This window comes from Lycium ferocissimum, chromosome 2, assembly GCF_029784015.1.
Source record: "Lycium ferocissimum isolate CSIRO_LF1 chromosome 2, AGI_CSIRO_Lferr_CH_V1, whole genome shotgun sequence".
Classification (NCBI taxonomy): Eukaryota; Viridiplantae; Streptophyta; class Magnoliopsida; order Solanales; family Solanaceae; genus Lycium; species Lycium ferocissimum.
The window spans coordinates 67,283,312-67,295,453 of record NC_081343.1 but is presented as its reverse complement, the minus strand read 5'-3'; the positions used below and the strand labels follow the sequence as shown (position 1 = coordinate 67,295,453).

Sequence of the window (12,142 nt, the reverse complement as noted above, 5' to 3'; positions counted from 1 at the left end):
GTTATGACGTCGTTATTTAACTTGTGTCCGCTTTTAAAATTTTCTTTTGTACGTGTACCTACTTCAGGACAAAGATCAAATTTCGTTTCAAGTATAGAAGGCTGAAGTTAAGACATTTTGCCCCGACTTCAATCATTTTTGTCCGAAGTTCATGCGCATATGGCTGAAGTTCAAGCAAAAATGGGTGAAATCAGACAAAAATGACTGAACTTGTCATATATGGCTGAAGTTTAGACAAAACTGACTAAATTCCAATCATTTTTTGTCTGAACTTCAGCTAGAAATGCATGAACTTCAGACATTCTGTTCGAAGTTTGGTTTTGTCAAGTCAAATAGATATTGTATGTCTGCAGTGGATCCATGTGCGAATTTTTTTTAAAAAGTGGATAGCAGGTTAAATGGCAATATCATAATAGACCGCTCTCGAAATTCTGACCATATTTTGAGAGGAGAAAGTATCGAAATAGATGTAAAAGGTTTGTGTTGATGATGATTAAACATGCCCTTTGGATATATAAATTTTTTGATAGTTAATTTTCACTTTAATTTGGAGTTGAATTTTTCAAGTTTATAAAATTGATTATAACGAGTTTTTCAAGTAAGATGCATGTTCGAATACGACTCTGATATCCAAACATTATTTCGTCAAACTTCAAATTCATGTCCAAACGCCTGTGAAATGTACTTGAATAGAGTGTATGTATTACATAAGATTTATACAATTGAGTCCAAACTATTTAAAATTGAAGTGTAGTTGATTGACTGCTTGGTGAAGTAAGTGAGTATGCTTCACTCGCTGCCGGAAAATAATACTCTTTCCGTGTGTGACACTCTTTCTTTTTTAAATAATCAGTTTTAAAAAGATTGATATTTTTCTAAATTTAGTACTTAATAATTTTATTTTAAATTTCTCATTTTATGCTTAATGAAATGATTTATAATCACACAAAAATCTATCAATTATTTCATATCACAACTTTCAAAAATCCTTATTTCATTTTAAACTCCGTGCCCAATCTTTGCAACTTCCATTAGAGCTAAAATTATTTGAATTTGCAATTTCTCCCCAAAAATGAACCACTTGAGTGCTTTTTTTTCACTTACTAATTAAATGATTAAATAATGTGGGTGAATTGTGATTAAAGCGGTGATTTTCATCGATTAAACACATGATGCAGCAGTTTTGTGTTTTATATCTTTTTGTCCTTCTCAATTTCATTGCATCACTATTTGGAGAAACGTTTTAGCTTTCAAATTTTCGTCCTTATTTATCCCGAATAAATGAAGAACAGCGCCATGTGCATTGTGAGAAGATATTAATGAATTAGTGACCTACTTCTTCCTGCTTGGTACTAAGAATTGAATGATTAAGTTGAAATATCTTTCACATACTAGGGGCTCTTTTCAATTTATATTGCATATTTCTTAAAAAAACAAATTGTTTGCCGCATCTCTATACTTGGAAATTAATTAAACAATTACCATTAATGGTATGACCAGTTGGGGCCACTTCATGCAAAAGTCCACCTTTTTAAGAGGAGAGAAAAATATAAAAAGGACATATGAGCTCTTACATCCTCTTTTAATTGTTGATAATGACAATTTTGGTACCTAATGTATATACTTTTAGGTTATGTTATGTCGTATTTAATTAATTATACATATTAGTTTAGGAGACGGATGAATTTCTCCATCTTCACAGACTAGATATGTTCTAGGAAGATGCAGAGAGTCATATTATGGTGGAAAATCTAGTTCTGCCCAACACCCATAGTGGTGTTTTTATATACTTGATTACATTTAGGTTTAGTAGAAGGACAAACTGATGGATTAACAAGCACCCTTTATATATGAATGGACCCCACCCATCCAACATGTTTATAAATTTTTCTTTGTTTTTAAAATTTTATCAAACACCACTATATTAAATAAAATAAATAAAGAGAGTGTCTTTTTTGAACTCGAGCATAAGAAAACTTTTGAATTATATGAAAAATGCATAGGGATTACTGTTCGAGTGTGACAACAGCAAGTGTTAGGCTAAAGAGCTTAATCCAGCTGTGAAGTCCTCTCTATAAATAGCAGCATCCTACTTCAAAGCTCTGCACATTTCACTTCCTCTTAGGTCTTTCAAAATATTCTATTTGCTTCAGACAAATTACTGCAATGGCTGGGAAACTGAGCATTGTCTTGTTTCTTTTGGTGGTTTTTCTGACCCAAAATCAGGTGAGTCCAACTTTATTGTGCATCCCTATTTATTCGACTCGAATTATATACATATATTGTTGAAAGTATATTTAAATGAAGAGTGTGTTCAGTATGGAGGAAAACATTTTCTGAAAAATATTGTCGGGGCTCTGCTTCTTGTCTCATTTTCATACGGTTCAGGCATGCACTTTTCTTTCTTTTTCAATTTTATGGTATAATAATGCGAACTGTGTGGCCAGGTTTCAAGGGCCAAAGAAATGCTTGATGAGCAGCTGCAACGACAGAGAAATAATCAAATGGTAAGATCCATCTTTTTTTGTACGTTATGATTTATGAACTCTTTTTAGGTAATTTAATTTCCATGGCTAAATTTATATTGAAAATGTGGTGTTTGCAGTATGGTGTTAGTCAGGGAAGCCTCCATCCTCAAGGTATAGACACTCACTTCAACTTGACATACGCTCCTAATTTTCACTTTAAATTCAATAACTATCAGATCGTCTAAAATATAATTACGGTAAATAAATGCCTATAAGGGAAACTATTTACATAGAAAATAAAGCAAATAACTTACTGCAAAAGCTTAAATTACAAGTAGTGGCAGAACAAGAAATCCTAACAAAAGGATTAAAAGAAGTGCAAGATTACCACACATGGATTACATTTGAATGTGCAAGTTAAAACAAATTTTGAACAACATTTGCTACTAACCCCTCTTCTATAAAGGGAATTCAACAATATATATATAAGAAAACTGATTTTATCATTTCTGTACCGTATAATGTTTCGACGAAAAGGAACTCAATTAAATCCCTTCACTGAAGGTAGCTCTGCCCTTGAACTCAATTGTAATTTAGGTTACTCTAATAGCTTTGTTTTTGTTGTTTACAGATTGTCAACCGAAATGCACGTATCGGTGCTCAAAGACATCATTCAAGAAGCCATGCATGTTTTACTGCCAGAAATGCTGTGCAAAGTGTCTGTGTGTTCCTGCTGGTACCTATGGTAATAAGCAAACTTGCCCTTGCTACAATAACTGGAAGACCAAGAGAGGTGGCCCCAAGTGCCCATGATCCAATACCCTACTTCTGTCAAATCTATTAGTAGTAATTAATCAACGCTTGGTTCAAGTGCTGTATTATTAGCTAGTAAATGATCAAATAGGCCCCAATATTATCACCTTTTTGGCAAAAAGCCAAGAAGATTATGCTACGTAGTATAGCATGATTATTATGCAGTTGTTTTTATGTCACTCCATTTTATGGTAAGATGTTACTATATTTATTGGTGTACCTTCTGTGTAAGAATTAACATGTATTTTAAGTCATTTAATCCAAGGTCAATTCGGTGTTTCCTTCCAATGTGTGAATCAATGATGTTTTATATTAAAGCAATTTTTATAAAGACTCATTGTTACAGCAACGATGCCACGAAATCTGCAATAGGGATTGTTTCAGTCTCTTCTCCGTTCTTAAGATAAAGCACAAAATTGCTGTTTCATGGTCTCTCTTTTTCTTCCTTCCCCACCCACCTTTTCTTTGGCTAAATTATACTAATAGAAAAGATCTTCTTTTCTCTTGGTTAGAGGGAAATAAAACCAAATTGGCGGTCACTCAACTCGTAATACAATTCCGGAAGAAATCCAAACACGACAGTCATCACTGAAGTGGTTTATTTTCTGTAGCTGAGAGACCTGGCCTGCCCAGATGATAAAGTTCTGCAGGATTGTTTCCTCCTAAAGGTTTGACACTTTAGGTAGTAAGCAATCAAATGTTAAAGTTCATGCCTTAAGGAAAGTACAATTTCGCATTTTCTATCTTATACCAAATTAAATATTATCACAATCATATTTTTGCTCACCTTCAGAATTATCTCAGTATTCAAATGTGTTGATCCTTGAGAAAAGTACGGTAGTTTTGTTATACATATGGCAAAATACACTTACTTACCACCACCAAAGGATGTGGTGGGATGAATAAGATTTCACCACCTTTAATTACAGATCTCGCATTCGAATCTTGAGAATGGGCCTTATGCAACGGGAATCTTGATTAATCGGCCAGTGGTTATCAAATACTAGATGGTTATACAAAGAAAAACATGACTTCAATCATGCCACACAAACTAGCTTATACGACTTTTGGAGTGGCTACAGAGCATTGCATTACAAGCACATCTACTCACTATCTCTATCTTTTCCGGGTCAATATCTCTATATACAGTTCTAAATCAGCAAGATGTCAGGTTCTTGGTAAACAGAAGGTGCAAGAGCTGGATTACTTTCCCCTTCTCCAGCATTTTCATTTCTCACCAACCGCCCTACCCCAAAACCCCAGGACCAAAAAAAAAAAAAACCACCGTCCCTTTTCTATTTTTTTCTTCTCTTCAAATAACAATCTTTCATGGTGTTTCAGCCAAGCATAAAACATCACAGATGTGGGGCCCCCCCCCCCCGCTTTTCTTCCTCCGACGTCTTCCTGTCTGGGATTTTTGCAACATAAGATCTCGAATCAAGCTTTAAATGCCATTCAATTACATTACATGATCCATCAGCAAACTGTAAGTCGAGCTACCCCATGCCACAACATGTGTTGAACATTTGGAATCTCATCCATTCAATAACCAAGACGATCATTCAGTGAGGTGCGTCCATCACCTGATTGTCCTGGTAAAAGTGTCACAAAAATTAAGCAAAATTGTCAAAAAAAAAAAAAAAAGTTGAACATCCATTAGTAAGCAACTAAGCTTAAGCATGAACCAAAAAGGTGACTTACCTTCAGGAGGAACCCAAGAATCATAGTCCTTCTCACTCTTCAGAAACGGTGGTCTCTCTGGACCAAGAACCTTCTTCTTCTTTTTCTTTTCCTTCGTGGTTTGACTTTCATGGGATACATCGTGTCTGCTATATTCCACTTCATCATCAGTACCATGGTATCTTTGAGAATGTCTCAACAACAGAGCCACTGCATCTTCCGCTTTCATATCAGCTCCAGAGGATTGTTGAGAATCTTTGAGTTCAGTGACATCAGACTTCTCAACTTGCTTGCGCTTCCTTATTATTAATCCAGGAGCTGCACTTTCAATTCCTGATTCGGCAGTCAACTGTGTAACATCTGGTTTTACCAAAACTTTATTCCTGTCTTTATAATCGACAAATTGATCATTTTCTTGAAGTTCTGCCTGTCGTTCAATAACTGTCTCTTGTTTTTGCTTTTCCACTACAGCACCAAGCCATTGGGGCTTACTAACAGTGTACACAACATTTTTACCATCAGCTGCATCAGTGCCAATCTCCTTTGTTTCTTGACTGGATGTAGAGATTGCATCAACAGTGTCCTGTTTCTCTACTATGTCCTTAGGTTCTGCTCTGTCTTTTTTCTTCTTCTCAGGTGGAGGCTGCTGATGGGCATCAGTTGTGACAGTTTTGGTCAAACTGGTCTTTGGTTCTTGTACTTTCAGCTCCCTCTTTTTAGCAGCCTCACCAGTAGGATCAGCAATCTTTAGCAAGTAAAGTACCCTGTCCAACTCTGTTTGGAGAGTGGAGAGTTCCTTGTCAAGTTTTTCCTTCTTCTCAAGAGCTGGCATCAAGAACAAAAAAGAAAAAGCCTCAACAAGAAGCACATGCTAAATTCTGTCAAATATCTATCTTTTTTTTTTTTTGAGAAGCAATTGTTCTTTGAGAAGGTCTGTCAAACATCTATCTCAATAAAGGAGTTCAATACAATTCATGGGAATTCTTCCACTGTCAGAAATGATTCTTTGCTTAATTGAATGCTCATACACATAAATATGTAAGTGTTACTGGTGGGGAAGGATTCAGCTACACTTTTCAGCAGATATGCCTGTTGACAACTGAATAGAACTACCCACCGCATTTCTTTTAGATAAATGCTCAATCATACTTATAAAATATGAACTGACAAACATATCTGTATGTATGTGGAAAGATCAAAAACTTATCAACAACATAACAGTAACAATCATTAGATATGCTGCCATTATGAACAGAAGAGACAAAGTAAAAGACTAGTGCATGATAAGATGCCACAAGATACTCCCCAACAAGCTTTTCTAGATTTAACTGAAATCTCAAATTTACAATATCATAAAAAAGAAACCCCAAATGTTACCTCCAAGGAGATAAGACATTAGCATTCAAAACAATTTAGGAGTTCATTTGCTAAAAGAATCACGCACCTAGCTGAGATGAAAGCCCGGACATGTAAGCATCCAGTTCATCTCCAGCTTCAACCTCACTTGCCTGACCTGTGCCATCCTTTTCATCAAGAAATAATGTTCTCTTGTCTTCCATCTCCCTGACAATGGCATCTTTCTTATCAAGAAGAGAATCAGCTGTCTCAATTGATTGATTTTCACCAGTTTTTCTCTTTGGCTTCTGAGTGCGATCATAGAACTCATCCTCCTCACTGTGTGGTAAGAAATTCAAGTTCACCTTGTCAATGCGCTAGCTCTACTCACTAATGACAATCCAAGTATAGTACTACGTCCAACCTTATTTAGATCAATTCAAGCAACACAGACAGCATAAAGCATCTACCCCACAATGATATTTGTTGAAATTACTGAGGATCTGCAAGTTACGTACTAACCCCATGTTGTCAATGGGCTAGCCCCCTCACTAAATCAAAATCACGACAATCCCAAGTGTGATACTAAATCTAACCTTACTAAGACCATTCAAGCAACACGTATTGCGTAAAGCATCAACCAAAACAATGAAGTTGTCGAATAGTTGAAAATCTGCAAATTATGTACTAACCTCGAAAGCTCTTCTTCTTCAGGCTCCTTTTTCTTTCCACGGGATGTCCTTCCAGCACGTGCACCAAGACTTTCAAGTATGCTCTCATTTAAAGTCTCTTCCAAGTTTTCAAGCTCTTCCAATAACTGATACAATTTTCAGCACATGAATTAAAGAAGCGGCCTTGCTAAACTTAGAAATTGCTAACCAATAACATTCTGTGTACTGGAGTATTATTAATACTTATAAAAAAGGAGTTAAATGAACATGTGATACTCATTGCCGAAGAGAACAAAAAAATATCTTATTCAGTTTTAAGGACACAGAGAGAAAACGCGGAGGAGCTACCAACCTGTGATATCCTCTGTTCATTACGAGCAATTTGAGTTTGCTGTCCCTGTGTCAATCCACCTTGAGAAATATCCTTAGCCCGAATAGCATCTATCTCTTTTTTCATATGAGCAATCTAAAATCAAAAGGAGTTACAATAAGAAACGCATATGTTTGCAAAGGGTTACCTTTCCTGATGAGATCCTTAGGGTTAACAGTAATATAGAAAACTTAAGTAAACTGCTACCTTTTCAAGTCTTTTCAGAACTTTTTCACGTGTTTTTTCCTGCTTCTCAGTAAGTTGTCCCTTGTAAGTTTGCCAAGTTATTTCCTCAACTTCATCCTGGCATCGAAATCAATTAAGATAACACTCTATCAGAATTCCATCACATGCTATAAGAATTTAAGATTTTGGATGATTAACAGCAGGAAAAGATGACTGTGCAGTGTGCAAGGGGCCAACGCTCGGACAAAGAGTATAATTCATCTATAACAGGTGAAAGCAACCAAAACAGGCAGCTACTTGCACAACCCAGTCAAAGGGGTTGGAATACCTTCAATATTTTTTGTTCAATACATAAACAATTCTTTTCAAGAAAAAAGGACTTTTTGGGAATTGGGCTCTTCATCTCTGCCAGATCTAAAGCTGCTTAACCGTCCACAGAGAGGGAACACTCGGAAAAAACAAAGAAAAAAATAACAATAAAAACCTTGTCGGTGGAAAATTCCTTGATATGTGTAGGTGAACATATCCTAGAATAACTCTAATAACTGTTATCCAACAAGCAATGTATCATTCCTTGAATACCCTAAGGAAAATGACACAGAAACTTACATCGTTCTCCTCAATAGCATCATCACGCATTCCCCATGAGATTCCATCTGCACGAGACGCTTCCAATTTTGCACGGAGAAGTGATGCTTCCATGTCATGCATCTCTTCCCGGATCTTCGCTTGTCTTACCCTCTTCAGGTCAGCTTCCTACAACATAAAAACAAACTAATACTTTTGAAACTAGTTATCTCCAATGAAAGTGTTCTGTTTGTTTAATTTTGCCCTTCAATTGTTAAGTACATGTCATTTGTTCTGTTAATCAATTCAAAAGGTTTTTGACAAATAATACTCTATTGCACTAGCAAGACAAGCAGGAGTAACTGTATAAAATGTTTAAAGAGATAAAGAGAAAGGAGATGCAATAGCATAACGGTCATACCGGCGGCATCAGGTCAGCTGGTCCTTGAAATATGTATAACCGTGACGAGCTGTAGAAAGTGAAGAACATCAGAAAAACGACAAAACATTATAACACCATTAGTAGGAAACTTGTTTCTTCCAATCAAGATGATAAAGCAGAGAAAAGACCTTTTAAGAGTAACCACGCCTAAACATAAAAAACCAATACTAGGAGAAGAGAAGAAGATTCTACTGAATCCTGATTTCACAAATAAAAGATGAAAAGATCTATGTTCTAAGGGAATATTGCATATCGATTTGACGAGGATTTTTTACTGGACTCGACGAGGATATACAACAGAGATAGGTTGAGAATGTATAGGAAACAATGTCGTTTAGCGACAGTGGTATCATACATCTAGAAATAAGGCGTTGGAAGTCAATCTACTGGCTGGGAGGGCTAACTGTGACGTCCCTCTACTTCATAACGTTCCTAGCTCAGATATTTCAAATCATGCAGGCACCCAAGGCAAAAATATACTTGCAGGTAGGATGTCCCACTAGCTTGTACCACCTACGTAGATCCGTTGCTACCATTGTGCTATGTTTTTAGCTACCTGCACATTGAATCCGAGATATTGTAGGTCATTTCAGACAACCTCCCACTCTGCAATTCTTGGTCTACATTGTACCCTCCTGATCAAAAGGTTTACCTCATACCCTTTTAGCACCATCATTATAATATAGCAGCACCTATTGACCAAATCTAAATAAGACAAGGTCAAACCATCTTAACAAACTTCTTTCATTTTATCCTCTTGTGTATGTTTTTTGCATCTCCTTCCAAGCATGATCATTTTTAATCTTTTGCAATTTTGAATGATTGCACCTCCATCTCAACGTTCGTACTTCTAGGACACTCTTCTTGTGAATGATGCATCTTAAAGGCCCAACATTCATCGCCATATTACATTGTTGATCTTTAAAGTGTTTCATATAACTTGCCTTTTCATTCTGAATGATGAAATTTTATACTAAAAAACATAAAGGGCTCTTAGTGGAACTATAGGATCATAATATCAGAATGAGGCAACCACCGATATGAATGTCGTCTATCCGAGGATCTCAAACATACATGATCATTGCTACAATCCTATCAGATAGATAACGTAACAACATAGAGAGCCATTTTCTTTTCAGGAGAGTCAACAAGCTGGAGTTAATTACTTACTGTCCGAATCGAAGGACATCACCAACATGCAGCTCCACAAAAACTCTCTTCTTCACCTAATAATTTGTAAACAGAAAGCCATTAGTACATACGTTCTTTACTGATTTAAAAAATGAAATCACACCATAATAAATGACAAGGGTGGAAATAAGAATCTGACAGTAACATGTAATTGCTGAAAGAAAAATAATGGAATAGTTATCAATTATGGGCAAGTTGTTTACACCAATTCAGTACTTGATAGGGACATGTGACAAACAAAAGAAGAGTTGGAGAAGTGCTCTAAGAGACTAAAACTATAACTGCAGTTGATAGAGTAGACAAATATATAAAAGGCATGAAGTGTAAGCCGAAAGGCATGCAATTGATTATTTGGACCTACTCAGCTGTAATTTATTCCTAGTTAACTGGAGTAATGGATAGGTAAAAAATCATACGTTAAAGTACCTCATTTTTATTAATGAATGTCCCATGTGTACTGCCAATGTCATAAACATAAGCATCGCCATTTCCCTTGAACTGCAAAACTGCCAAGAGATGGATGTTACATAATCAATGCTAATCAAAATCTTAAGAAAAACAGAACAAAAACTCGCAAATGAAATCTGTGCTTTACACCAAGAAGATTACCCATATAGCACAACACCACAACGATATAAGGAAACAAAAGGCTAGTAGAGTGAAGAAACAATACCAGCATGAAAGCGAGAGATGGTCGGGTGTTCAAGGACAAAATCGCAAAGATCAACACGCCCAAACATGTACGCCCCCTTCTTGTGGCTGGATAACAGTAAAAGGTAATAATATTCCGTTAGTTAAAATAATAGCCTAGCAACTGATACAAAAGATGAAGCCTTGCAGAATTTTAGAGTCAATGCAAATGCGCCAAATAGTAAGAGAACTACAGAAACACGTGCAGAATGTTATAACTAGCAAAATTTAAATTGTACAAGTTCATTTGTTGGTAACTAGCAAAATAAAATAGCACTTGATTAGAAACTTCATTAACCCTTACAAGTAGTTTATAGTAAGAATACAATATATATGAAAGTCAATTTAAAACCAATAAACTAAACACTAGACAATTTCAGCAGAAAAACAAAACACTACTCAAAAAATCCCTTAATGTGTTAATCAAGGACAAGTGTTATTTGTTTAGTCAATATATTCCTAGAATTTCTAACCGAAGGACACAGTAAATTTCTCCTTTTTCAATTCATTGGATTGTGTACCAAAAATTGAACTTAAAGACTAGCATAACAAAAGAATAAGCGTATAAGGAACCAAACCCAAATTGAATTGAAGTTCTTAGAAACGTACACGTCAAATTTATCAATGATGGAGCCATCTTTAAGGACTTCAAGGTAAAATTCATGACACGGGCGCCCACTCCATGTTGGAATGGTGTAAGGAACAGCAGCAGCAGCACCAGTTCGTTGTTGGTCTTGCTTCTTGTCTTCTCCATTGGTGTCTTTACTTTGGGAGATAGAGCTCGAGCTTGAGTCATCTTGAACATTGCCCCTTTCAGTAGGTTCTGCACCGCTTTGAGAAATAACTGAGTCTGATTGGGACTTGTCTTGATCGATTTGCGGTGAATCCGAGTCCGGTTTGCTTAGAAATTTAGGAGGTGGAGGTTTCATTGAGTTTGAAGTTGAGGGCTGAGGTTCCTGGGCTGAGGCAGTGGCGGTGTTAGGGTTCCGAGGCGGTGGCGGGTCCATGTCTGGGTGGGGCAAGGAGGAATGTGGAGAATCGAAGAGGTTTGGACCCAAATCTTGAACGCCTTCGGATCCGGGTCTAAACCGTCCCAGAAGTCGCAATATGATTTAGAGCCTAGAGGTACTAATAAAAAGTTCTTAAACTAGCTTGCAGTAGAGGAAATTTGAATCTTAGTTGTCGTTTGGCCATAAATACAAAAAAAAAAATCACTTTTTTTGAAATTTTTGAAGTTGGTGTTGGAGTTAGAGTTGTGTTTGATCATAATTTTTGAAATTGTAGTTTTTGGTGAGATATAGTGTAAAAAATTTGAAAAATAAGTTTTTTTTATTTTTGATATTCCGAAATAATTTTTATACAAACAAAAGTAAAAAAAGTGAAAAAAAATTCCGAAAAAAAGTGAATAATTTTTATGGCCAAACACCCACTTAGATTGTTTAGATTTTAAGTATTGAGTTATTTAATTTTTAATTATGAATGTTAAGTATTTAAATATCAATCATTGTGTATTTTTCTTTTACAACTACTTTTTGCGAATAAGATATTTTACTACTAATTTATTCACCGCTTTTACTATTACACCAATCATGTGTTTGTGTGAGAGACGATCACTCACCACCCATAACCACCATCCTCGCCTAGAATTACTATAGTTGTCAATTACCATAGTTAGTTTTCACTATCACCAATTACAATCATCAATCCCGTAATCATCACCGTTAGTGTT

The 12,142-nt window shown here is 35.9% G+C and overlaps 2 protein-coding genes across 2 annotated transcripts; one reads left to right on the top strand and one right to left on the bottom strand.

Annotated features, from left to right (window-relative positions):
• The first annotated feature begins 2,014 nt into the window (after positions 1–2,014).
• LOC132046984 (protein GAST1) lies at positions 2,015–3,561 on the top strand. Its single transcript, XM_059437846.1, has 4 exons — positions 2,015–2,226; positions 2,448–2,507; positions 2,606–2,639; positions 3,100–3,561. Exons 1-4 carry the CDS (start codon positions 2,167–2,169, stop codon positions 3,279–3,281), a joined length of 336 nt encoding a protein of 111 aa, XP_059293829.1. The 5' UTR covers positions 2,015–2,166; the 3' UTR covers positions 3,282–3,561.
• Positions 3,562–4,713: 1,152 nt separating this feature from the next.
• Positions 4,714–11,531, bottom strand: LOC132046982 (uncharacterized). The gene is made up of 12 exons (XM_059437843.1): positions 11,023–11,531; positions 10,397–10,482; positions 10,150–10,229; positions 9,703–9,758; positions 8,512–8,560; positions 8,133–8,279; positions 7,545–7,640; positions 7,320–7,433; positions 6,989–7,113; positions 6,406–6,635; positions 4,983–5,786; positions 4,714–4,873 (listed from the first exon to the last, which is right to left on the bottom strand). The coding sequence occupies exons 1-12, from the start codon at positions 11,418–11,420 to the stop codon at positions 4,824–4,826; spliced, it is 2,235 nt and encodes a 744-aa protein (XP_059293826.1). The 5' UTR covers positions 11,421–11,531; the 3' UTR covers positions 4,714–4,823.
• Between the last annotated feature and the right edge of the window lie 611 nt (positions 11,532–12,142).

What these genes read in the sequence shown, in the direction of transcription:
- LOC132046984 (XM_059437846.1), top strand. Translation starts at nt 2,167, where the DNA reads ATGGCTGGGAAACTGAGCATTGTCTTGTTTCTTTTGGTGGTTTTTCTG. An exon ending in TTTTTCTGACCCAAAATCAG is followed by an intron (nt 2,227 to 2,447) that starts GTGAGTCCAACT and finishes CTGTGTGGCCAG; the next exon opens with GTTTCAAGGGCCAAAGAAAT. An exon ending in GACAGAGAAATAATCAAATG is followed by an intron (nt 2,508 to 2,605) that starts GTAAGATCCATC and finishes TGGTGTTTGCAG; the next exon opens with TATGGTGTTAGTCAGGGAAG.
- LOC132046982 (XM_059437843.1), bottom strand. Translation starts at nt 11,420, where the DNA reads ATGGACCCGCCACCGCCTCGGAACCCTAACACCGCCACTGCCTCAGCC. An exon ending in CATCTCTCGCTTTCATGCTG is followed by an intron (nt 10,230 to 10,396) that starts GTATTGTTTCTT and finishes ATCTCTTGGCAG; the next exon opens with TTTTGCAGTTCAAGGGAAAT. An exon ending in TTCTTGGGTTCCTCCTGAAG is followed by an intron (nt 4,874 to 4,982) that starts GTAAGTCACCTT and finishes CACTTTTACCAG; the next exon opens with GACAATCAGGTGATGGACGC.